This window comes from Octodon degus, unplaced genomic scaffold (assembly GCF_000260255.1).
Source record: "Octodon degus isolate 3935 unplaced genomic scaffold, OctDeg1.0 scaffold00064, whole genome shotgun sequence".
Taxonomy (NCBI): Eukaryota; Metazoa; Chordata; class Mammalia; order Rodentia; family Octodontidae; genus Octodon; species Octodon degus.
In genome coordinates, this window is record NW_004524640.1 from 9106731 (window position 1) to 9131181 (window position 24451).

The window sequence follows — 24451 nt, forward strand, 5'->3', positions numbered from 1 at the left end:
GACAGATGCCTAGATAGACAGACAGACAGACAGACAGACAGACAGACAGAGAGACAGACAGACAGACAGACAGACAGACAGACAGACAGACAGATAGATAGATAGATAGATAGATAGATAGATAGATAGATAGATGCAGGGACAGATAGATATATGTATAGGTAGACAGATAAATGCTAGATAGATGTATAGCTAGATGCACAGGTAAGTAGATGCATAGATGATAGATAGATGTGCATAAATAGATACAGATAGACACCTAGATAAATAGGCCGATCTACAGCCAGGTAGAAGCATAGGGAGATAGATGGCTAGGCACATAGACACATGGTAGCTGTGCTCCCATGGTACTTCCCAGGGCAGGACATAATGACAAAGAGGAAATCCCCAGCCTGGGAGAAAGGGGAACCAGCAGGCAGAGAGTGACAGACAGAGAATGTCAGGGGAGAAATGGCGGTAAACGGAGCCATCCAGGGACAGCACCGAGCCCCAGTGTGTGTGCAAGGGACAGCGAGGAGACTAATGCTGCCGGGCCAGCCAGCCCTCCCCGTTGGCCTGTGACTCCCCAGAGCATGGGTTTGTCATCCTTGGGGAGCCCAGTTCCTGTCATGGTCCAGCCTCCCTCCTGGGGCCATCCCTCTGGTACCCAGAGGTCTTCAGCCATAGAAGCCCTGGGGCTGTCACCAGACCCTTGCTCTAGGACACTGGCTAGGCACTGGGCATCTCCCACTAATTTATCCCTCGGCAGGTCCAGGGAAGGAAGAGTCTTGGGGCCACAAAAGCCGGTGTCATGAGTCTGGCCCAGCCCACAGCCTGGCAGGAACAGGATACCCCAGGGCAATGAGGACACCCAGGGGGCCTTAGCCAGCCCCAACCCGCCACCCAACTGCAGATCCAGAGCCGACCAGGAGATGGCGCTGCTCCCAGGCCTGCTCCTCCTGGCCCTGCTGGCTCTGACGAGGGGACCCAGAGTGGAAGGCTCAGAGGGTGAGTCTGGGGCTCCTTCTCCTCCTCATTCCCTGCCTCCTTCCTGACTATGTCAGGGACATCCGGTGGAACCCGGGAAGCTCCCAGACACCCTGCAGCTGTCCTCCCTCCCTCTGGGCCTGCTCACCTGGCCCTTCCTCCAGGCCCCACTCACCCTGCTCACCCTTTCTTGGCCCTGAAAGTCCCGAGGCAGGCGCCTGTCTCTGCCTCCCACCTCACTGTGCCAGCCAACACCCCGACCTCTGGGCGGTCCAGCCTCTTCTCTGTCCCCTCCTGCCCAGCCCCTCTGCTGCCAGGAGACCTCTGATCCCCATGGCTGCCTTGGCCTGGGGCTCTCCCTGCAGTATCCTGGTGCCTCTAGCACTTCTGGGTGCTCCTGGGGCTCCCAAGCTATGCTCCCCTAGACCATGGCTTCTGTCACCAACTCAAGAATGACAGCCTCTTTTCCACACCCAGGCCAGGCTGATGGAGGACAGAGGGCAGCCCTAGGGTGGGCCTGGGTGGTGCTTCTGCTAGAGGTACTGTGGGGTGCAGGAGTAGGGCTGTGCCTGACACACATCCCCTCCCTGGGGCAGCATATGGGGTGGGCCCAGTAATGCGCTGAGGATCAGCTAGAAGCTGTGTTTCTGTGGGGAGAAGAGTCCTCGGCCAGGACCACAACAGAGCTGCCCCACCCAGGGCTCTGCAGGTTCCCAGGCCCCTCCTTGGGCACCCTGGCAGTGCATGGGGGGAGGAGGAGAGGTTGACCCCCTGCATCTCCCTGCAGATACTGTCCCGCTGCAGACCCTGCGCTGCTACAATGACTACACCAGCCGCATCGTATGCAGCTGGGCGGACACTGCAGCTGCCGGGCAGCTCATCAATGTGACCCTCCATCGCAGATTATTAAAACAGTGAGTGAGGGGGACCAGGTCTGAGGGTGCTGCTCTGTGTCTTGGGTGCCTGGCACGGGACTTCAGGGGGCACAGGGACACAGCAAATGCAGGGATCTTGGGACACGAATGGTCCCGCTGCTGTAGAGGGTGACCGTCTTTTCTTCCTGTCACTATTTCATGAAGTTTCCTCAAATGACTGAGTTCATCCTCACTGGTAGGCAGCAGGAAGGACACGATGCCCAGGTCACAGCAGGGGGCTTGGATAGCCAGGGAACTGAGGGCCGCACCAGCCACAGGGTGGGGAGGAGCAGAGCAGGGATGGTGTCCAAGGGTGTGGGGAGCTGGTAGGCTCCCCGCTCCCAAGGCCCTACCTGCAGCACCTTCTGTCCCATAGCCTCCTGCACGTAAGCTACTCACAAAGGTGATGGGGGGGGGGTTGGACGGTCTCTTCTGCCATCAGTGACTTGGCGGGACAGCTGGCATCCAGGGAATGAAGGAGACCCTGGGGAGGTGTCCCAGGAGCCGGCCCCGCTGTAGCCCATCCTCCCCCGCTGCTTCCTCCTGGGGCTGTCTGCAGTCCCTGTCCCTGATGCCTTTCCAGTCTGTCCCCCTGCACACCCCAGCCGCTCCTGTCTGTCCGCTGTGCCCTTGCAGTTAGAGACAGCCGTCACATATCAGGCTTCTTCCTCCCTGACCGTGGTCAGCACCTGAGCAGGAAGACTGCAGTGTCCTCCTGGGGCTGCCCTTCTCCTGACTTCTGGCCTCCACACTTGCCAGTGCCTCGCCCCAGCCCCCCACCCCCTTTTCTCTCTCTCTCCCTCCCTCGCTCCCTCCCCCTCCCATTCACTTCCTTTCTGTATCTCCATAGAGGATAAACACCCTGCTTTTGGCCCTCAGACCTCCTCTTTTACATCTGCACCCAGTCTTTGGCGATCCCACCTCAGGCTATAGGTGGCAACTTCAGATGCAGAGTTCTAGCCGGGACCCCCAGCAATCACCCATCAGCGCGCTTGTCTCTCCGTGTATCATTTAGGTTCTAGGTATTTTTTCCTCTGAATGCCCTAAATCAAATCCTACTCCCACCCTGACACACTCCTGCCTCGGGCTTCTCTGGCTCACTCCACTGGGATAAGATGACCACTTGGGCTAAATAAATGGGGGGGGGGGTTGGTGAGATGGCTCAGTGGTCTAAAGCACCTACTTAGAACAAGCTTAGCAAAGCACAGGGACCTCGGTTCAATCCCCCAGCACCACATGCCAGCCAGCCCCGCCCCCAGGCGGGCTGAGCTGGCCACACACACCCAAAAATAAATAAATAAAATTAAAAAAAAAATTTAAAAAATAAAAAATAAAAAAAATAATAAATGGGAAGGGGGCTGTTCAGCTTTTAAATATACTTTATTATCTTTCCTTCCTCGCTGCAGCATCTGATCCACCAGTAAATGCAGCCAAATTTGTCTTTAAACAGAATGAGAGCCAGGAGTGCTGGTGCACACCTGGTATCCCAGCACTTAGGAGGCTGAGGCAGGAGGATCGCTGCGAGTTCAAGGCCAGCCTGGGATACAAAGTGTGTTCAAGGCCAGGCTGAACTGCATAGCAAGACCCTGTCTCAAACACACACACACACACACACACACACACACACACACACACACACCACACCCCTCAAAACAGCAGAATGAGAATCTGACCAATGCTGACTGCACCTCCCTGCCCCAAACTACTTGTCACTTGGATGGACCTTCTAGCTGGTCTCTGGGCTTCCACATCACCACGCCCCCTCTTCACCACAGCTTACAGGAAAATGCCTTTCCTCTCTGTCCTCATAAGTCTCTAAGGGCTTACCTCTAACTCAGTGGAATCCAAATTCCTAGTACAGCTGGACCCAAGTGGGGTTTGCTCATCGTGTGAGAGCCAGTACTGGAGGACCAGTTGGAGCAAGGGAAAAGTTTCACTTGGAAAATCTCCAAAGGAGAGATGGGAGGTTCTCACCAAGAAAGACCGCCCTGCTTGGGGACCACAGGGTGTCTTTTCCGTCCTAGATCAGAAGTAGAGGAACACCAGGGTTGCCATAAATCCCACAGCCGTCTGCTTCCCTGGTAAACACACGGCTCTTACGGGCAGGTTACTCAATGTTCTGTGTACTGTAAATCTAGAGGAAAGACGCCTATTAGTAAATTTATGACTCATGCCTTTGTAGTTTCTTTTCTCAGAAATCAGTAACCGTACTGTGTAAGATACAGAACCTAGAAGGACAGCAGAAAGCCACTTTTGCCAGCTTGAATCTGTTAGGTGGCTTCAGTTCGAGGTGCCATCTACAGGAAAGCTAGTGGGACACTAAGAATAGATCCCTCAGCTGCGTGACCTCTTAATTAGGGAAATGGAAAGTCGACTGCGAGCGGGGGAGGGGAGGGCCCTTCTTTAGGTTATCCCTGGGTTATGTTTAGATTTCCTCTAAGCTCTGTGTGATCAGTTTCATTAACGGGTCTCCCAGACCTCCTCCTGCCCGCAGGCTCCGCTCCCTGCGTGCTGGCTGAATGCTGCCACTTCCATGGGTGCCCGCCGTGGGACTTGGCACTTGCTGGGCCATCTCTGGAAATCCCCCTGGACCAGAATTTTGTGGTCTCTCCCTTTGTCCGTGGAAGGCCTCCCACACATCACCTCTCAGTGAAGGCTTCCCATGTCCGGCTGAAACTACATTCCCCACCCCACACCCAGCGTCTTCATCCTGCTTCTTCGCTATGTTTGACTACATGATGTTTTTTGCTAATTCTGGGGTGCTCAAAATATATGGTGGATATTTTAAATTAAAAAAAAATCACAGTAGAAGAGCCATTGCTATACATCGAACTGTCCCTCGAAATGTGCCTCCCGGGGTCAGCCTGAATGTCTCCAGTGGGCAATCCTGTACCCCCTCCCACCCCTCGCCTGCGATGCCAGCTCTAGGAGTGAGCTCCTTCCTGTGTGTGTGTGTCACTGCCAGAGCTCGATCCTGCACAGAGCCTGACGCGTGGCACCACCCCCTGGGACTGATGCTTACTGATTCTGAACCAACCAATCCCATGTTCTCTCCCGACAGGCGCTATGGAAAGCCAGTGTCCTGTGAAGTCACTAGCCACCTGCCCTGGTCCCACTGCCCGGCTCCTGACTGTGTGCCTAGAAGATGTGTCATTCCATACAGTGGCTTCACCTCTGCAGACAAGGACTACTTCTCCTTCCAGCCAGACCGGCCTCTGAGCGTCCAGCTCACTGTGGCGCTGGCCCAGCACGGTGAGAGCGGAGTCCCTGCCAGGTGTGGGCCCTGTCTAGGCAGAGGCCACCAGACACAGCAGGGCTAGAGCAGCAGGACCAGGCAACGAGTGTCCAGGAGGTGCGGACACTGTTCTGGGACTGTGTTGGGACAGGAAGTGGTGCTCTGTGACAGTGGCATTAGAGCAGGTATGGCAGGAGGGCCATGCCCAAGCACTTCCCTGCCCCAGCTGCTGCCCCCACTGCCTAGCCCTGACAGCTTCCCTCCAGGGAACCAAGCTGAGGGTTCTGTGGAAACCGAGTGGCCTAGGGACTCTTGTGCCCGACGCAGCGCCTTTGTGGATGGGGCCTTGAGGCCTAGGCGGTTCCAAAGCCCTGCCACTATGACAGGTGCAATTCCCACAGGCTTCCTGCCCTCGAGATATGGAGCTGGGCCCAGGGGTGCACAGCGGGCCCATGGGGGCTGAGAATCCAGCAGGGCCTGGGCTGGGTGCAGCACAGCCATTTGTACACGAGGTCTGCATGAGTTTCTGCCAGAAGGAAACACAGCCAGCCTTTTTCTCACTTGGGCTCCAGGCAGGGTTGCTCCAGGGAGGCTGGAGAAAGGAGAGTCCTCTGAGAAAGGTTTGGGATAATAGGCCAAGCCCTGGGAATGAGTGGCTGGTGTTGGGGAGGCTGAGACTCTTGTCCTTTTGCCCAATCGGCACCCAAAGGCCTTGCTGGTAGCCTTGCTGAGGTTCGTCCCAGGAAGATCCCTTCTGGTCTCAGATCATGCCCCAGTCCTGCTACTCCTGGCAGGAGTCTGGAGCCTCTGCTCTGCTTCCTGCTTCGGCTCCAGCCTTGCGGAGCCATGGCCTGGAAGGGGAAGCTCTGAGACCATGTTTCCAAACCTGCTCTTCTGGGATGAGAGGATCCTTCCCCTGGGAGCTCAGAGCTGTAGCCTGGGGACAGGGAAACTCCAGACATTGTCTATGAGCTGCATGCAGGGACAGAGGGCCTGGGGATCAGGACAGGCTTCCCACAAGGAAGGAAGCAGCTGCTTCTGAGCTGCAAAGGCTGTGGAGGAGTGTGGAGCAGGAGGCACCTTCCTGGCAGGGTAACCCTGCGGGGGCCAGGAGGCTGGAGTTGGGATGGCAGGCTGGGAAGACCCCATCACTGTATCTGGAAGCATCAAGTTCCTATGCTGGATATTGGAAGGAGGAAGCAAGGGGCACAGGCAGGATCTGAAGCAGGAAAAGACTCTGCCCTGCAAGGAGACAGAGAGGCTCTGAAGCAGGATGACACAACTGGGTGTTGGTATGAGGATGCTTGGGGTGTGCCGTGTACATGAGAAATCAGGCATTTGGAGCAGGAAGAATGAAGTCCACAGAGTGACCCAAGGCACAGGCTGTGGCTTGCAGTAGGAGCAAGGGGAGATGCAATCCCAGCTGGGATGCTCAAGGGTCCCATCTTTGCGCTTCCCTGCTCACCCAGAGATTTCATGGGCCAGGAGGGCAAGGAAGAAGTGGTCAGCAGTCTGACCATAGGGAACGTGGCTCCTGGACATGAGAAGGCTGCACATGCAGAGTGGAAAGTGTGGAAAAGAAAAGGACAACAGCACTCTACATTCTAGAGCACATGATAGATACAGAAGGCAGCTTGAGCCGAAAGGAAATTGGCACTGGACTGCAGGGGTCACGGAAAGCCAACAGGGGGCAGGCACAAAGGTGCAACAGATCTACTGGACACTCCCGCAGTCGCCATCTTGGACCTTTGACTTTCTCCATCGCTCTCTCCATCTGTGAAATGAGCCAGTGGAATAAAATGGTGAAGCTAGAGGAGAAGAGTGGAACTGGCCCCAGGGCTACCCAGTTGGCAGCAGCTTCCTGGAGCTCTGTGCCGAGACAGATGCCCACTCTGTCAGTCTTTGATCACTAGTGATGCCTGTCCTGGCTGGGTGGGCAGGGGTGGTGGCTTGTTGTGCATCTGCATTCGCGTGGGGCTCTAGCTGGGACCTGCTCTAGCCCATTGAGTCCCATGAGCAGCACAGAGCGTTCACATCCTACTGGCTCAATGTTTCAGATGTGAAATTCAGGCCCAGAAACATGACAGAGAAACTCCCAGAGCCTGAAGCCATGGCTCTCAGGAACTCAGCTTCTTCGTGAGCACAGGAGGTTCCAGCAGGGTGGGACTGAGTGGTGGAAAGAGTGATTGCTGAGAGCCCCAAAACTGCACCTCTGTGTTTGTTCATTCATTCATTCATTCATTCATTCATTCATTCATCATTCATCCTTTCATCCCATCCCAATTCACCAAGCTGCTGCATATCAGGCTTAGAGACAGGAGAGAAAGTAAACAAAACAAAACAAAACAATCTTTCTTCCCCAAGCTCCTCCTTTGGGAAGGGAGGCAACATGGAAATCACAAGCCTTAACAGGTTCAGGGAAACATGGGTCGGGTCAGCTTACAGGAGGGAAGAGAAGAGACAAGGAACCAAGGGCCACAAGAGGGTCCTTAGAGGAGGAGACACTTATGCTCCTCCATGACAGAGGCTAGGGACCCCTGGCAGGTGGGAGAAGGCACAGCAGGAGAGGGAGGCCTGTGACTGCAGCGCCCTCTGCTGGGCAGGAGGTCGCACTGTGTGCAGGGGAGGCCTCACTGAGAGTTGAGGTCCAGCCCTCCAGCTCTCACATTTCAGCACAAGGTGCTATGGGTGGGGCCTGAGGCAGCACAGGAAGGGTCTTGCTCATGGTCCTCAGCTGATCAGCAGCTCTGGACCTGGGACCCCAAGTGGGCCCCCCGCCCTCCTTGGCCAAGCCAGACAGCCACTCTGTCCCCATGGGCCAGCTTCATGAGCCCTTGGCTTCCTGTCCCTGCAGTGCAGCCGCCTCCGCCCCAGGACGTCCAGATCAATGCCACTGGGGACCACTTCCTGCTGACCTGGAATGTGCCCCTTGGGGATCCCCAGACATCCTGGCTGTCGCAGAGGGACCTGGAGTTCGAGGTGGCCTACAAGAGGCTTGATGAGTCCTGGGAGGTAGGACCCAGACCAGCTGTGCCCCAGCCCACAGGGACATGTGGCCGGCACCTCCCTCAGTGTCCCCTCTCTCCACAGAATGCCACCAGCCTGCACTCCAGCTCCTCCCAGGTATCCCTAGGGCCCGATCTCCTGCTGTCCGACAGCACCTACACGGCCCGAGTGCGGACCCGGCTGGCCCCGGGCTCAGCCTTCTCAGGGCGGCCCAGCCAGTGGAGCCACGAGGTTGGCTGGAGCTCACAGCCAGGTAAAGGGTCTGGGTGGGACCTATGTCTCCAGCAGGGCAGTTCCTTAGAGAACTGTGCAGTCTTGGTCAGACTCCACACCCATGGCTTTCCAAGCCTGGGGGCTGCTGCATGTGTCTGGGCCAGCCATGGGGAACTCTGTCCCATCATACTCTGTCCTGTGCAGCTCAGTTCCTGCAAAGATCAGTGCTCAGAACCACAAGCATGGCCTGCAGCAGCCACTTCACTGGCCACCATGTGCTATGAGGACTTTAGTCTCTGTCCTATTATCCCAAACCCCATGATCTCCCTGATCACAGTGTCCCCAGAGTCATGGTGTGTAGGAGGGAGTGACCGAGAGCTGTCTCCACTGCAGGGGACAATGCCCAGCCCCAGAACCTGCAGTGCGTCTTTGATGGGGCCCACACGCTCAGCTGCTCCTGGGAGGTGAGATCCCAGGTGACCAGCTCGGTGTCCTTTGGCCTCTTCTACAGGCCCAGCCCGGATGCAGAGTGAGTGTCCCTTCTCCATCCCTCCCCTGCTCTTGGTCTTCCCTATCCCAGGGCCCTGGCAGAAGCCACCACCCAGCTGAGTCCTCAGCCCTCCCTGGTCCCTTCCTGGCCCTGACCTCTGCTGCGTGTGCTCCTCAGGGAGAAGGAATGTCTCCAGGTACAGAAGGAGGTGCACGGCGGCCTGTACACTCTCCACTCCTGCCAGATCCGGGTCTCCAGCCCAGAGCTTCACAGCCAGTACTCCATGACCGTGCGTCCTCGGACTGAAGAGAAACTCATAGAGAGCTCAGAGCACAGTGAGTTTGCCCTGCTTCCCCATGCGCTGTCAGGACTGCACGGGGTCCTCAGGTCACCCCAGGAGACACATGTCTCCTCATGCCCCTGTTTGTTACCTTCAAAGAAAATCAGAGCAGTGACTGGAAGGAAACAGATTCTTCTGATATTCTGTGTCAATTCTCATGAAGTACTGATGTAGCAGGAGCAAGGAGGGGAAGGTGGGTCGCCTGGAGACGAGTTCATGAAATCCGCTTCTCTCAGTCCTTCCCTTGGGCCTCTCATCCTGCCTAGCTACTCCACAGCACCAGCCTTGCCCACACCCTCTGGATCCTCCCACCAAACCACTTTCCTTCCTCAGTAGGATTTTTCATTCACTCATTTCTAAAGTCATCCTCGTATTTCTAAAGACTGACACATGGTCACTCTCCCATTGGGTCCAGGGCTGCGTCCATAGCCGGTAGATCCCTGCAGGTCAGTATCACCCGTTTCCATTAGGTAGCAAGGACCCCAATGCAGGGGGGACCACCTGTGTGCAGTGGTTCCTGATGGTCCCACTTCCTGTACCCATGCTTCAGTGCTTTAGTCCTTACCAAAGGCAGAGGCCAACTCATCTGTGTCGGAACCCACCACTCACACTCTTGGGGTCCCGGCTGGGAAAGCATGTTCCTGGACTTCAAGTGCCTGGAGAGTCTAGAGTGATGCACGGGCCACCTCACACTGTTCCATCAAATGCCTGTGATTCATCCAAATTATGAGTGTTCTTTTCAATCTGACCCAGAGACTGAAGCTCAAAGTGGTTGAGTGAGTGAAATTAAAATTTCCCCAAAGAGCAGGACATGACTCAGAGCTAGAGTACATGACTATTAGATCCACACCTACCTTTGGCTTTCTCTCTCCTTTGCATTTTCCACTTGATGGACTGAAATGACCAAGTGAGAAGGGCTGTCACAAAAGGGCTTCATCTGTTCATTTGGCCACCACCCGGGTGGGAAGCATCTCACCCCAGGTGGTTGAAGGCTCACTGCTGCAATCTGGTGGATTTTGGGGCAGTGAGAGCCAACTCTATGATTTGGGCAGGGTACCCCAGATAGATGAACTTAGAGACTTCTCAGCTAGGGAGGAGCAACTGGGCTGGGACTGCAGCATCACGCTACTGAGCGTCATCTTTTCTAGAACATGGTTAGTATTCTAGAATGAACCAACATGTGCTGGTTGCACTTAGACACCAGGCACCAGGAGGACCCCGACCTTTGGTCTCCACACAACAGCACAGACATCTTTGATGTCTCCTAGCAAAGGGACTGCTCAGGTGGCTACAGGTGCTGAGACAGAAAGAGCCCAGAATGTTGGGACATGAGGCCCCTGAATAGAGAGGGACAGGACATGGCTGGCATTGGGACAGACTGGTTCCCCCATAGTGTGGAGGTCATGACCACCCCCAAGAACCTCCCTCTCTCCAGTCCAGATGGCAGCACCAACCCTCAATGTGACCAAGGATGGAGACAGCTACAGCCTGCGTTGGGTGACACAGAAAATGTACTATTCACACATTGAGAACATCTTCCAGGTCCAGTACAGGAAGGATAAGGACTCGTGGGAGGTGAGTACCTGGCAGGGGCTTGGTTGGAAGGACAGGGAGGCAGCACACAGAGGAGCACCTTGTCCCCATGCTGGCCACAGAGGTGATCGGTCAGGGCACACATGGGTAGGACATGGTGAACCTATCTGCATACCCAGTGTCACAACACAGGGTGGAGATGAGGCTCAGGGACATCATGTGTCCAGGCCACAGAGTCACAGATGAGGCTGAATTGCAGGGGACAGACACCATCAGGGACAGGCTGACAGACTGAGATTCAGGTCCTTCAGAAGTCACCAAATCCTAGGGACATTTCCTCTTGGGAAGCTTACCTGCCCCCACATTATAGTCTATGCAGACCTCAGGCTGTGCTCAGGCCCCAAGGAGAACTCACAGAGTGACCCAGGAGCTAGAATTGGGGAGGAGCGGGAGACAGGAAAGCGGTCGGTATGGAAGGAGGAGGAGGAGGAGGCCAGGCGCCTGAGCTTCTGGCTCAGAGCAGAGCCCTGGCTCAGCAGGGACTGGGGTCAGACCCAGGTAGGCTAAGGAGTTACAATCACACTGCAGGGAAGGACTTGGTGAGGTCTGGTTCCTGGTCTCCCCATCTGTGCTGTCAGGGGTGGAACTAGTCCCGTGGGAGACCTGGGAGAGAAAGAGGGAAGGGATGTCATGGCATCCTGCGCTAGGCATGGCCTCGGCCTTGGCCCTTGCTACCACAGGACAGCAAGAATGAGATCCTGAAGAATGCCCACAGCATGCCACTGCCACTCCTGGAGCCCGCCACCACCTACCTGGCCAGGGTGAGGGTCAGACCCAACCCTGAAAGCGGCTACAATGGCATCTGGAGTGAGTGGAGCCAGGAGCAGCGCTGGACCATTGAGTGGGGTAGGTCTCCTGGGCACCTCTGCTCTACCTGGGCAGGAGGGCAAGGCATGCCGTTTCCCTCTCATCTGTCCCTAGGCCCTAGCACAAGGGTGATGAACAGATAGCCCTGGCTCTACAGTGGGCACACAGAGCCCTCCTGGCCACCTTCAAACTGGAGCACAGAGCCTGTGAATAGGGCCTTCACCTTCACTAGCTTCCAGGAGCCATGACCCAGTGACTGGTTAGCCTGAGCACCCGATCCAGTGCAGCAGCTACATCAGGTACCCAGCTGACCCGGGATGGGGAGCTGAGGCCTGAAGTCTGAGTCAGGCCACCCTCCTCACTTGTGGACAGTGTGGGCCTCTCCACTCTCCTCATAGTGGGCACTTGTTATGGTTTGTGTTTAATGGTCCCCCCAAAGCCTCATACAGTCATGGGGCACACTTCTAGAGTTTGTGATTAACTCATGATCCACTAGGATTAGGGGAATGAGTGCTGCTAGGATTATGGGTGTGAGTGCTACACCTAGCCTGGGGCAGATAGCCTAAATGCAACTTAAGGGAGACAGACTTGCTCTCTGCAGCCATTGTTGCTGTTATTCCTCCCTTGGCTCCTCTCTTGCTCTTTGCTGCTGCCATGAAAGGTTGCTCTCTGCCATGTTCCACTCTGCCTTGGAGCCAGATGAGCATGGACTGAATCGCCCAGTAACTGTGAGCTAAATAAACCTTTCCTTCCTTCATTTTGAGTGTCTGATATTTGTCCCAGCAACAAGAGAAAAGTAGCTGAGACAGAGTTTGGTACCAGAGAAGTGGGATCATTGCTGTGGCTAAACCTGATCATACGGATTACAAGCTTTTGGGAATGGCTTATGGGAACACATAGGAAAGATTTGGGGATATGACCTACAAGAGAAGTGCTGAAACAGCTTTGGCTATTCTGAATGGGAGATTCTGGTCAGAACTAAAATCAGAATGCTGATAGAAATCCTGCCTATAAAATCCAGGTTAGGGAGGTTTCTGCTGGGAAGGACTACATTGGTTGTTGGACTCTGGATGATTTGTGTTACAGCATTGTAGAAAGTTTGTATTTTGCTTATGTCCACAGACTTTGTCTGAGACTGAGATTAAGCATGGTAGACTGATTAATCCCTCAAAAGAAATTTCAAAGCAGCCAAATATTGAGGCAGTGGCATGGCTATTGTTGGGGGCTTTTAGTGAGATTTATGTTGATAATTGAGAACAAAGACCCCAACAGGATGATTTAAAACATTGTGAGTTTGGCATGAAAGGATGCTCCAATAAAGCTGTGGACTGCAAAGATAGAGCTGAGAGGATCTCCTTTGCTGGGAAGGAACAAGAGAATTGAAAGGATGGCATGAAGACATCACTTAAGGCAGTAGGTCTCCACCCATTGCAGTCTCAGAACCACAGGGGTGAGGGACTTTGCCCTGAGGGGAAACCACAGAGCCCCATGTTCCAGAGGTCGTGGCCACACCAGGTTCCAGAATGGCACCAGCATGGAGAATTTATTCCTCAGAATCAGGGTCAGAGTGTTCAGCAATCCAGGCACTTGACCCCTACAGGAAGCCAGGCTACTGCTCCAACTGGTAGCAGATCTTGGCATCATCGAAGTGGTGTTGGTTTGGGGTGCATTCAGAATGCAGGAGTCCTGAGGTTAAGAAGGCTTCCACCTAGATTTCAGAAGAAAGCCTGGGAGGCCAAGAAGTGTGGACTGTGGATCATCTAAGAAAACCTGCAAGCAGGGAGCAAAGCAGGCCTAAGAGAGAAGCCATGGGCGCAACCACCAAGAGTACCACAGGGGTGGAGCCACATGGAACTTACAATTTACCACAGATTGCTTTGGCTGTTCCACATGGAACTACAGGACTTAAATTTGGCCCCACTAGATTCTGGACTTGCTTTAGTCCCAATGCTTGGTATCCTGTTGTGTGTAACTTTAGTAACAGTAATGTTTATTTTATGCCACTGAGTGTTGGAAGTGTTTAACTTTTCCTTTGTACAGGGCTCCCAGCTAAGAGTTTGCCTTAAATTTTGAAAGAGATTTGGAGCTGGACTTATCAGCAATGCTGAAACTGTAGGACTTTGGGAGTTCCTAGAGATGGACTAAAATGCCTTTTGCACAAAGGGATGTGCATGAGACTTTGGGGGTCCAGGGATGGAATGTTATGGTTTGGGTCTAGTTGTCCCCTCAAGGCCTCATGCAGTCATGGGGGTACTTCTAGAGTTTGTGATTAATTCATGATCCATAATATGAGATTAGGAGTGTGAGTGCTGCTGGGGTTATGGGTGTGAGTACTATACCCAGCCTGGGGCAGATAGCCTGAATGCAACTTATGGGGGACAGATTTGCTCTCTGTAGCTATTGTTGCTGCTGCTCCTCTCGGCTCTCTGCTCTTTGCTACTACCATGAAAGGTTACTCTTTGCCATGTGCCACTCTGCCTTGGAGCCAGCTAAGGATGGACTGAATCCTCCAGTAACTGTGAGCTAAATAAACCTATCTTTCCTTCCTTCATTTTGCGTGTCGGGAATTTGTCCCAGCAATGAGAGTACAGTAACTGAGACAGCACCTGGAAGCATGGGCATTTGGGAAGCTGGGTGCTACAGAGAGAGGATGGAGGATCTGCCAGGAAAAAGCAAAAAGCCCGGGTAGTGGGGGCAGAGGGGCCAGGCAGGGGCCATGGATAGGAAGGAGCAGGGCCAGACCTGGGACCAGAGTGAGGTACAGGGCTGCAGGGCAGGCCAAGAACTTCGCATAGAAAGGCAAGAAACAGGAATCCTAAGACCTTGCTGGTGCCAACCCAGTTCTCCCTGCCCTGGTTCCTGAGTGGCCTCCCCAGGAAGGCCTGACCCTGCTGTGGCCCACAATGGAGCTCTGTGGGCTCAGACCTGTCCCCACTCCTGAGCCCCATGGCCTCCCTATCCAGCCTTTCCAACCCCATGGGTTCCAGCCCTGCACACTGACAGGGGTCTTGGGTCCCCATCTCTACTTCCGTCACCTTTCCCTCCGTCCTAACTGCTCTCTCCCTGCTCTCCCCAGCACTGCCCACCTGGGTGCTGGCACTCCTCCTGGTCATTGCCACCCTGGTGCTGCTCCTGGCCCTGCGCTTCTGCGGCCTCTACGGGTACAGGTGAGACACTCAAGAGGCCCCAGGACCCCAGGGATGGCACAGCCTGGCTCCCAGCCTCTCTGCTCTGTCCCCACTACTGGGCCTCAGATTCCCCCCTGCACGAGGCACAGCAGCAGCTGGCCTGAGGGTCCTGGTGACTGTCCCCTCCCTGGTGTGTTCCAGGCTGAACAGGAAGTGGAAGGAGAAAATCCCCAACCCCAGCAAGAGCCACCTCTTCCAGGTAGGACCCACTGTGGAGCCGGTGGGGCCTTTGCTCCTGTCCCTGGGTCCCCTGCAACCTGCTCCCCTGATGGCCCTGAGTATGGTCCGGGTAAAGGGGACTCCTGGTAGGAGCTGGAGAACCAGGTGGCAGGAAGCAGGTTCCTGGGGTCCTCTGGGCACCTAAGGAGCTCAACCCCGAGCCTGTGCAAGCTGACACTGGGCATGCAGGGACCTGAGCAAAGGCCAGCTGGCCAGCCACGCCCAGGGTGAGCCAGGAGGGGCTGCGGCTCCCAGGCCTCGGGGTGGTGGGAGGCAGAGCAGCAGCCAGGGCAGCACAGAGCTGAGCCTGAGGATCTGGCTGGAGCCAGGCAGGACAGTGGCTCCAGTGAGGACCCAGATGGGGCAGACGGGCCCTTCATGAGCAAGCACTGAGGAGGGACAGTCAGGAGGCAGGCACTGCAGAGGCCAGGCGACCCTGGTGGGTGCCAGGTATTGACAGCAGCTCCCTGGGACTGGCAGGGCAGCTCGGCCTCCAGGGCTGGTAGTGGGTCCTGACAGGGTGGGGACCAACCCATGTCGGGGCCACTAGATTCCCCTGGCTGTCCTCTCCCGCACCTGTGGCCCACTCACAGGTGTCCTTCTCCTCCAGAATGGAAGCACCGGGCTCCGCCTCCCAGAAAGCATGATGACCTTCGCTGGCAGGAGTGCCCCTTCCTGGGGTCTCCAGGCCAGCCTCTTCCCTGCATTGGAGGGGTGAGTGTGGGAGCTCAGTCTCCTGTCCCTGGGGACCAGGTGGAGCTGCGCCATGAGCTTATGGGGGGCTGGTGGGAGGGGCGTGGGGGCTCCCTGGGAAGAGGTCCCAGGAGGGGGCTTTGCACTAAAGCAGGTGTCATCCAGGATGGACATAAGGAAGAACTTCCTGACTCCCAGGTTGGGCAGGACGACAGACAGGGGACCTAGCCAGAGGCAGGGGACTGCCCAATGTCCATGCTGCCTCCTTAGGAAGCCCTAGCTCACCAGGGCACCAGGGACCCATCTCGCGGGAAGCTCTGGCCTCCTGCTCCCTCACTGGAGCTGTGCAGGGCAGCGCCCTGACCTGCTGTCCTGGCAGTCTCCTCACTGCAGAGCCCACAGGCAGGGCTAGGAAAGGATCAGGCCTCCTGCCCCTCTGCCCGCACTGTGCCCGCGCTGGGTGCTCTGCCCAAGGACCCCTGCATCTCCACCTCTGTGCTCCCCACAGGGTGTGTGCTGTAGACTTCAGGGACGCTGAGCTGTCACCTCTCACCACAGAGGACCCCAAAGTTGTCTGTGATCCTCCATCAGAGCCTCATTCCCCTCCAGCCGCCTCAGACCTCCCCGTGGAGCAGACCCCCAGTGTCCAGCCAGGCCTGCCAGCCCCCCAAAGCCGGCCCGAGGACCAGCTGGCCACCTTTGACTTCAATGGTCCCTACCTGGGGCCACCCCACAGCCGCTCCCTGCCTGACCTCGCAGGCCAGCAGGTGTCAGTGCAGGGCCCCAGGACAACCCTGCCAGGCTCCCTGGAGTACCTGTGTCTGCCCCCTGGGGGACAGGTGCAGCTGGTGCCTCTGGCCCAGGTCACAGGGCAGGGCCAGGCTGCCCCTAGGGAGTTTCTGCCTAGAGCTGGCATCCAGGACAGCCCCTACCTGGACGCTGGGGGAGGCCCTACCCCTCCTGCATCTGAGCCCAGTCACCAGGGACAGGACCCAGGGGACAGCCCAGGCTTTCTGCCCACAAGCTCTGGGGTCCCTGAGCACCCTGTCATGGCCACTGGTTATGTCACCACTGCAGACCTGGTCCTGACCTTGTCCACAGGGGCCTCCTCTGTTTCTCTGGCTCCCCCTCTGGATCTCCAGAACCCCAGCCTCTGCCCAGCCCTGCCTGGTGGGCCCTCTGCAGCCCCAACTATGGGGAAACCGGCGTTTGAGGGTTATGTGGAGCTCCCTCCACCCATGGGACTGTCCCCTAACTCCTCTCTGGGCAGCCCTGTACCTCCTGCATCCAGTAGCCCTGTCCTGAGCCCAGGGGAGCCCCATGGGGATGTGCCCCCACTGTCCCCAGCCCCTGAGGGGCTGCTTGTCCTGCAGCAGGTAGGCGACTACTGCTTCCTCCCTGGCCTAGGACCTGGTCCCCTCTCACCCCGCAGCAAGCCATCTTCCCCCATACCTTGTCCGGAGTTTGGTATCAAAGACATAGATCGGGGATTCCCAGTTAAGAAACCCCCAGGCCAGCCTGTAGCCCAGGTGCCTGCTATTCAGTTCTTTAAGTCCTTGAAGCAGCAAGATTACCTGGCACTACCACCCTGGGAGATCAGCAGGCCCCATGAGGTGTGCTGACCCCACCGCACCCTGCATCCTGCCTGTCACCTCTCCCGAGCATGGGGCATCTATGCTGACATAGACAGGACCATCAGAGCCCTCCACCCCTCTGGGCCTTCTGGGCCTTCTGCAATTCCTTTTCTCCACTGCCCCTCTGATACACACACACACACACACACACACACACACACACACCTTTCTTTTGGGTTACTTCCATATTCCGAGCTATTAGAGCTTTCTGGACACAGCCGCCTCCCTCCCTCCCACCTTGTTTTCATTGGGTTCCCTTGCCTTCTGTATTCTCTTTGTTGTTTGCTCATTACTGGAGTGAGGCTGGAGCCCAGGGAGGCTGTCCTGAGTGTCAGAACTGCCAGGGTGTTGCCAAACTCTGGTGGGCAGCCTATGCTCCGTGGGCTCCCAGGCACAGCATGTGCTTCTGGGAGCTGAAGGAGAGCTGGGTGGGTGACTTGGGGCAAGACTGTGAGACAAGGAAGGTGCTCACTTTCATCCTTGACTCAACTGTCACTCCAGGAAACGGCCATGAGTGGGGACATACAATGGCAGAGTGTGCACAGCTGTTATGAGTTCCTGGGAAGCTCTGCTGGTGTCCCCAGGGGTGACTCAGGGGTCTCGGGGACCCCTGCCATAGAGAGAAACCACTGATCTGGGCAATGCCACATGGTCCTTGCCATATGGGTCAGGCTGGTGAGACAGAGGGAACATCAGGAAGGGTCAACTGTGTGGACCACCATGTGGAAGTTGGGGAAACTACTCCACGATGGGTGGAAGGGAATCCCCCGGGGGACACAGGCCCTGAAGCTGGGGCTGCGTGGTCCCTGCTCTCCCTGCAGCAGACCATGTGCTCTGGCTCCCCCTGGCTGCAGACCTGGGCCTGTTAGGGTTCTTTGCAATCTTTGCCTTTCTGATACAGAAAAATAATGGCATTACATTGTTTTAATTTCCATTATCTGAGCATTATCCATTGAGCATAATTTCTTATGTGCCTTGCACACTAGTATTTTTTCTCACAGGGCTAAAGCCCATGGAGGTCTTCATTTGGTTAGATGTTATGTGTTTCTAATAAAGTTTTTCAAAGTATTCTAAGTGTGGCCATTCATAAATGGTGCAAATTTGTGCCTCTGGTTCATCCTTTGTCTTCCAACATTGCACAAGTGGCATTCGATGATTACATGCCTGTGTTGTCAGGAGTTCGTGAGACATGCCTCTAATTTGGGGACCAAATTTAAAAAGCTTTCTCCAGAGCAAAGTCGAATTTGTCCTAATTTATATTGTTTCCAGTTCCTCTTCTGCATCAAGATTTTCATGTAAAGTTTTAATTCATTTGGAACCCAGAAGATCTCTTTCTGTTTCTCCAGGTGAAACACCAGGTGACTTGCAGCAGGGTCAGATCACCTGCTCTTTGTCTAGGCCTGAAATGCCAATTTTATGATACAGGTAGTCCCCACCTGAGCTTCATTCATTTCTAGACTTCCTTTCTCAAGGATATTGGGGGCTCCAGCTTTATAATAGACCTTAATAAGTAGCAGGGCAAAGAGTCTGGTTACCTCTTATTTGCCTGTCCTTGTTCCCTACTGCAATGTTTGTGATCCAAGAAAATCATAAACAACCTGAATGTTTGTCAAACGTGCAACTCGTGACAGTATGGCAGTACCATCTACACTAGTCATAGCAACTTCTGTGGAAAAAGAGTGAAATGGACAGCTCCAGATGGCAGAAAGAAGCTCAAAAGATGAATCCCCAAACATCCAGCGTTGTTCAAAGGGAAAAATTGCGATAAAGTGTTCGTCAGATAAACCGAAACCAGCCTTGAACTTGTGTGTCTATGTGGGGGGAGTGGGGGAGGGGTGTCATTTGAAAGCCCAGGATTCTGTAAGTTGAGAGGACATCTGGTCTATGTGGCACTTCAGAGAGCAGCCTGGGCAAGGCCTTGGTGAGTCAGAGATGGCACAGGAGACAGGGCACTGCACAGAGGGGGAGGCTGTGGGCAGTATTATGGGAAGCAAGGGGGGAACTTCCTGGAAAATCCATGGGAAAATGAGGGGAGAAACAGACTGAGCCAGGGGACAACAAAGGGCACACTTATTGCACTTAAAATAAAATCTTCACTGTTGTCTGAAATTCACATTTAACTGGGCACCCTGTATTTGACCTCAGATCAAAAAAATGGAGATGTAGGTAAGAGAGCAGAGCACCCATAAGAGAGTTGAGAACCACTAAAAGCTATTTCTACACACCCACTCACATGATTTCCTGAATCAACTTACTTAAGCTTCATAGCCCTGTGAGGCAGATATGGTTGATGCTCAAAGGACTGAGCTCTTTGGATTACTATCTACCACACCCATTTTTGTCACTGAGGACACTGAGGCACGGAGAGGTCATAACTTTGCCTCCAGGTTAACCAGTCAGTTGAGGGCATTGGCAGTATTTAACCCCTGACCTTGGCACAGGAGGCTGTATTTGAAAGCAAGATCTTTCTCCTAAAGATCCACAAATGGATGTAAAATAACCCTTGTAGGTTAGTAAGAAAAAAAAAAGTCTAGCAACAAGGATGATTCTATAGCAAGGGGAGATGGAGGCAGCAAAGACTGGAGAAGTCATGTTTCCCCAGAAGCTGAGCAAGAGAGGTTGTGTGTCATCATACAGTGGGGTCCCAAGGGACCTTTCCTGTCGCCCAGAGCATATGTACAGCAGGTGAGTACTGAGGAACTATCAGAGTTCCAGGCCTCCTGGCAGCCAGGAAGAACTTGTAGGGACTGAAAGAAGGTACAAATAAACCTGGGCAGAGAAGCTATCAGGCCAGTTGGGCCTCCTGAGCTGCAGTGGACTTGGAAATGAGAATCGGAAGAGCCCCACCCGGGACAGACAGGACAAGCATCTGGGCGCCCACCTTTGGCCACAGCGCCATGAGAACTCATTACAGAAGGAATGAGATTGTGCTGGCAGCCACCAGCAGCGGGGTGCCAGGGTTCCCCAGCCTCTCATGGATTAATTCATTACCCAGAATCACTGCTATGAACAGATCATGCACCCCAGAGGGAACCTTCTCTGTACCTCCAAACCTTCCTCTCCCACCCACAGCCAAGGCAGTGACTGAGGGAAAGTTGAGCATCTTGAGCAGAGGCAGCTTCTTCCAGAAACCCCAAGTCACCCACAAGTCCCAACTCAGGCAGGGTCTCCTCAGGGGAGGCTCTTGCTGTCCTACCCCCAAGCGGAGCCCATGTCACCATCTCTGTCCCTTACCTTAACTTTGTCCCTTTGCCTGTATCACCCATTGTACTTCCAGTTTGCATCTACGGATCCCACCTAGACTGGCAGCTCCAGCCACCGTCCAGCTCAGCAGAGGCTTCAGAGCTGTTCTGACTGCCCACATCTGCCTGGTGTATGTGTCACCCTGGGCAACTGGATCCATGGTGTGGGGGATGGAACCCAAGGTCCTGCACATGTTAGGCGAGTGCTCTGCACTGAGCACTAATGTGAATATTGAAAGTATTTCTTACTGGCAGATTTTGAACATTTGTGATTCCTTCTCTTCTGTCTCCCTGCCACAGACCTGCACTGCCAAGGGCCGATGATGGTGATGAAGTCTGATGAATTGCTAGATACCAAGAGCAAATGCACATGCGCACACCTGACTTCAATTTCCATGAGCACCGTGCTGAGGAGGACCAGAGAGGAGGACCAGAGAGGCGGGCCAGAGAGGCGGGCCAGCTTTCATTCATCCTAGATTCTGGACACCACCACACTCTAGGGGCCTGGGAGGAAGTGTGTCCACCTGGTAGAAGCTGTGTGGCACCCATACCTCCTAAAGACATTGTCAGATTTAGCAAACAAAGCTACAAGCTGTGAAGTTAGATATGAATAGCAATGAACAGTGGAAGTTGTTCACCTTTGCATGGTTTACCACTATGAAACTTCAGAGATGATGTCAATGTTCCTCAGTTGTAGTGGATTTCTGACCATTGGTCAGCTTCTTACACCTTCTTACACTTAATGCTAGCTGAATTAAACTAGCATGGTGCTGGGTGCAGGAGGCCCGCCTGAGGGTTGTTGCCAGCAGCATAAAGGCAGAACAGGAGAAGCTGCTGGAATGCCGTTAGGAATGCTGTTTGGAGAAGCAGTTGGAGCTGCTGGTAGCTGCTGGTTCTCTTGGGCTGTTCTGCTGGAGGACCTTGTCATACTGGCTTTCCCAATGAGCTTTGGAGGAGCTCTGGTCCTCATCTTGAGCATAGCTTCCTGTCCCTGGAAGGGAAGCTGGTGCACTGCTCAGCCTTGTGGAGAAGCTTGTCGCATTGGCTCTCCTGATGGGAACTCGGCTGTCCTCATCGCTGGAGGAGCTGAGGATGGCTGTGGTACTTTGGGGGAGTTCTGGTGCTTAACTTGAGCATCGCTTCCTACCTCCAGTTCAGATCCCTCAGCCTGCTAGCACAGATCCTTCATCCCACTGGCACAGACTTCCCAGCTTCCACCACTGACCTTTGGGCCTTTCCAGCACACATCCATGAAGCGGACCTGCATGAGACTTTGTCATGGGCTCTAGGCCTCCAGCTGGACTCGTGGGAGGCATTGTTGTGAGCTCTGGGTTTTCAGCTGGACTCATGCAGGATATTAGGATCGAGGCTCTCAGCTGGAGTCTTTAGAGTTATGTGTGTGGACAGATTTCCTGCACTTCTTATATATGATGCTTGGCTGATTCATCATAAAACACTATTAAAAAATACTGTACCATATTGCTCACCTTGCAAAAAAAAAAACCCAAACCATGACATCAGTGGAGGGATGGCTCCTGTAAATCACGGTACTTTGACATGAGGGTAACTACTGAGACGCTGCTAAGATAGGAGAGCCTACATGTAGCAAGATAAGATTTGCAAGAGGCCCCACAGGAGAGAAGGTCGTAGGCTTCGGGCTGTGTCCTTAGCTTTCTTCAGCAGCAGTGATCCAGGGGTCTGTAGTGGCATCACGCTTCTCAGAGCCACTGAGAACTCTCAATGCAGATGGTGACCTTCGAGTTCCTATAGATCCAGCAGGAGGGCTCCTTCAAAACATGCCCCCCAGGGCTGGTGAGATAGCTTAGTGGACTAAGTGCATGCTTAGGCAAGCTCAGAAACCAGTGTTCAATCCCTGGCCCCACATGCCACACCAGCCCCGCCCGTGGACATGCTGAGCCGGCCACCAAGCCCTGACGAGGCAGCGCATGCCTGTATTCCCAGCACTGGGGAGACTGAAAACAGGAGGATCACTATGAGTCCAAGCTGTGTACTGAGACCCTGTACCAACTACATAAATTTAAAAAAAGTTCCCCTGCCCAACAAACTTGAAACAAAAGGGACAAAAGAGGTGAAAAGATTAGCAGTGCACGTGTAACAAGGTGACAGGGGGTGTGATGCACTAGGAGGCCCCGCATGGCTCTGCCAGCCTTAGGGGTAGGCTGGGCGTAGGTGCAAGTCTCAGGGCTGGGAGCACGTTCCGGCACAAAGACTCATTCCCTCAACTGCCGCAAGGAAAAGGAAGGAACACGTGCTCCGCTTGTGGGAGATGAAGGAGAGGAGAAATGGAGAACAGAAGGGAGGAAAGGGAGCAGGGACACCGACGCACAAAACGCCCGGGTCTCCCTGATAGTTCCAGACATCCACACAGAACCTCCAAAGTGGGGGCTATGTTAGTGGGAGAGGATCAGACAGAGATTTAGTACCCGAGCCCAGTCTGATGTGCACAGATGTGAGACTGTCAGTCATCAGCTGGGAGTTCTTGGTTCAGTAATGTAGAAATCACAAACAGACAGGTGCAGCTTTGCCAAAAGCTCTAGCGCCACCACCAGGCCATACCAGCTAATGCTGGATGTCATCAGCCAACGCTACTTTCTCTGCCCCTGCTGGCCTCCAACGGCTGACATCAACTTGTGCCAGGTACCACCGGGCAATTCTGCCAGGAGCTGCTCTCCTGGGGCTGATCTTCACCTACTACTGGTCCTTGGAGTCTTCAGGGCTAACCACATTTATAGGTTTTTTAAAATAGTTTTCAAGCAATCACTCTATCCACACTATTCAGAATGAGAATCCCGAGTAGATTTAAAGGGCCTGCCCCAAGCCCACACAAACAGGGAAGTCAGTCATGAGCAGACTTACACGAGCCCTGGTGTGAGGTTTCATTTGAACAGGACCAGAACTGCAGTGCGAGGGAGGAGGTATCTGTACACCAGAGGGAGTTCTTGCAGAGGAGGTGAGAGGCCTGAGAACGCTGCCGCTGTATAAGCTGGCCTGTGACAGGGCAAATTGTGGCCTCCTGATTGGTCCAAAGTGATCCACCCACAAACCTTCTGATCTGAGCTTACTGCAGGGTCCAAACTCAATTCCTTGGTTCAGTTGGTTTAAATCCCAGCCTGCGGCAGTCTGTATACTTGTGGGGTGTCCAGAACAGCCACAGCTGTCACCGTGCTGTTTGGCAGAATGTTGGGAGACTCGAGCTGTTGGACAGCTGTTGTGTCTCCACAGAACATGTTGGGGCTGCAACTGGGGAAAGCGCGGAGGGCTTAGCTGTGCTAATCACGGCTGATTAAGGTCTGGGTTATTGGGTTACTGCTACTGTTAATAATGGGCCTGGAAGAGAAGATGGAGATGTTGGTGCTAACGGTGGACCTGGATCCACCCCCACCCCCACCCCCACCCCGCCCCGGGCCTCTGCCACGTTAGAGTCGACTCCCCACTGCTTCTTCAGAGAGGGGACTTGTGACTGGAGCCTCCAGGCGGTGCTGCACTGACGGCTGGGCTGCAGCTCCTGCCCCTGTCAGAGCCAAGGAAAGAGCAGCCAACATCACCTGAGGGGCAGAAGGAGGACACTGAGGTGAGCTGTCCCAGTCCTTCCTCAGGGACCACGTGGCAGAGAAAGCAGTCAGGGGACGGGGCAAGCAGCTGTTGGCCAAGCCTCGAGCCCCTCCACTGGCACAGAAAAAGGGGGCACATCGGCTGTCTCAGCATGAAGCAGAGGCTGTGTGCACACAGCTGAGAGGCTGGTGGCCTCTTGGAATGTGGGGCCAGGGGACTGAGGACAGGACAAGGGAGTGGTGGTGGTGCCCTCCTTAGGCACTGGAGTGGGGCTCTCAGGCAGGTCCTATGCAGAAGGGTCAGGGCTGGGAGTCCCCAGCTCCCCTGGGGCCAGAGAT

The 24451-nt window shown here is 54.7% G+C and overlaps 1 protein-coding gene across 2 annotated transcripts in view; it reads left to right on the forward strand.

Moving 5' to 3' along the window:
* Csf2rb (colony stimulating factor 2 receptor beta common subunit) overlaps positions 1-18981 on the forward strand; it is a 23636-nt gene extending 4655 nt beyond the window's left edge. For both annotated transcript variants that reach the window (XM_023719018.1, XM_023719019.1), the window contains exons 2-14: positions 749-987; positions 1754-1880; positions 4942-5132; positions 7970-8127; positions 8206-8374; positions 8728-8863; positions 9002-9159; positions 10600-10739; positions 11438-11603; positions 14641-14731; positions 14894-14951; positions 15582-15685; positions 16173-18981. In XM_023719018.1, the coding sequence (XP_023574786.1) occupies positions 912-987; positions 1754-1880; positions 4942-5132; positions 7970-8127; positions 8206-8374; positions 8728-8863; positions 9002-9159; positions 10600-10739; positions 11438-11603; positions 14641-14731; positions 14894-14951; positions 15582-15685; positions 16173-17286 (2688 nt within the window). In that variant the 5' untranslated portion in view covers positions 749-911 and the 3' untranslated portion in view covers positions 17287-18981. The remainder of the gene's footprint in view (positions 1-748; positions 988-1753; positions 1881-4941; positions 5133-7969; positions 8128-8205; positions 8375-8727; positions 8864-9001; positions 9160-10599; positions 10740-11437; positions 11604-14640; positions 14732-14893; positions 14952-15581; positions 15686-16172) is intronic.
* Positions 18982-24451: the final 5470 nt, after the last annotated feature.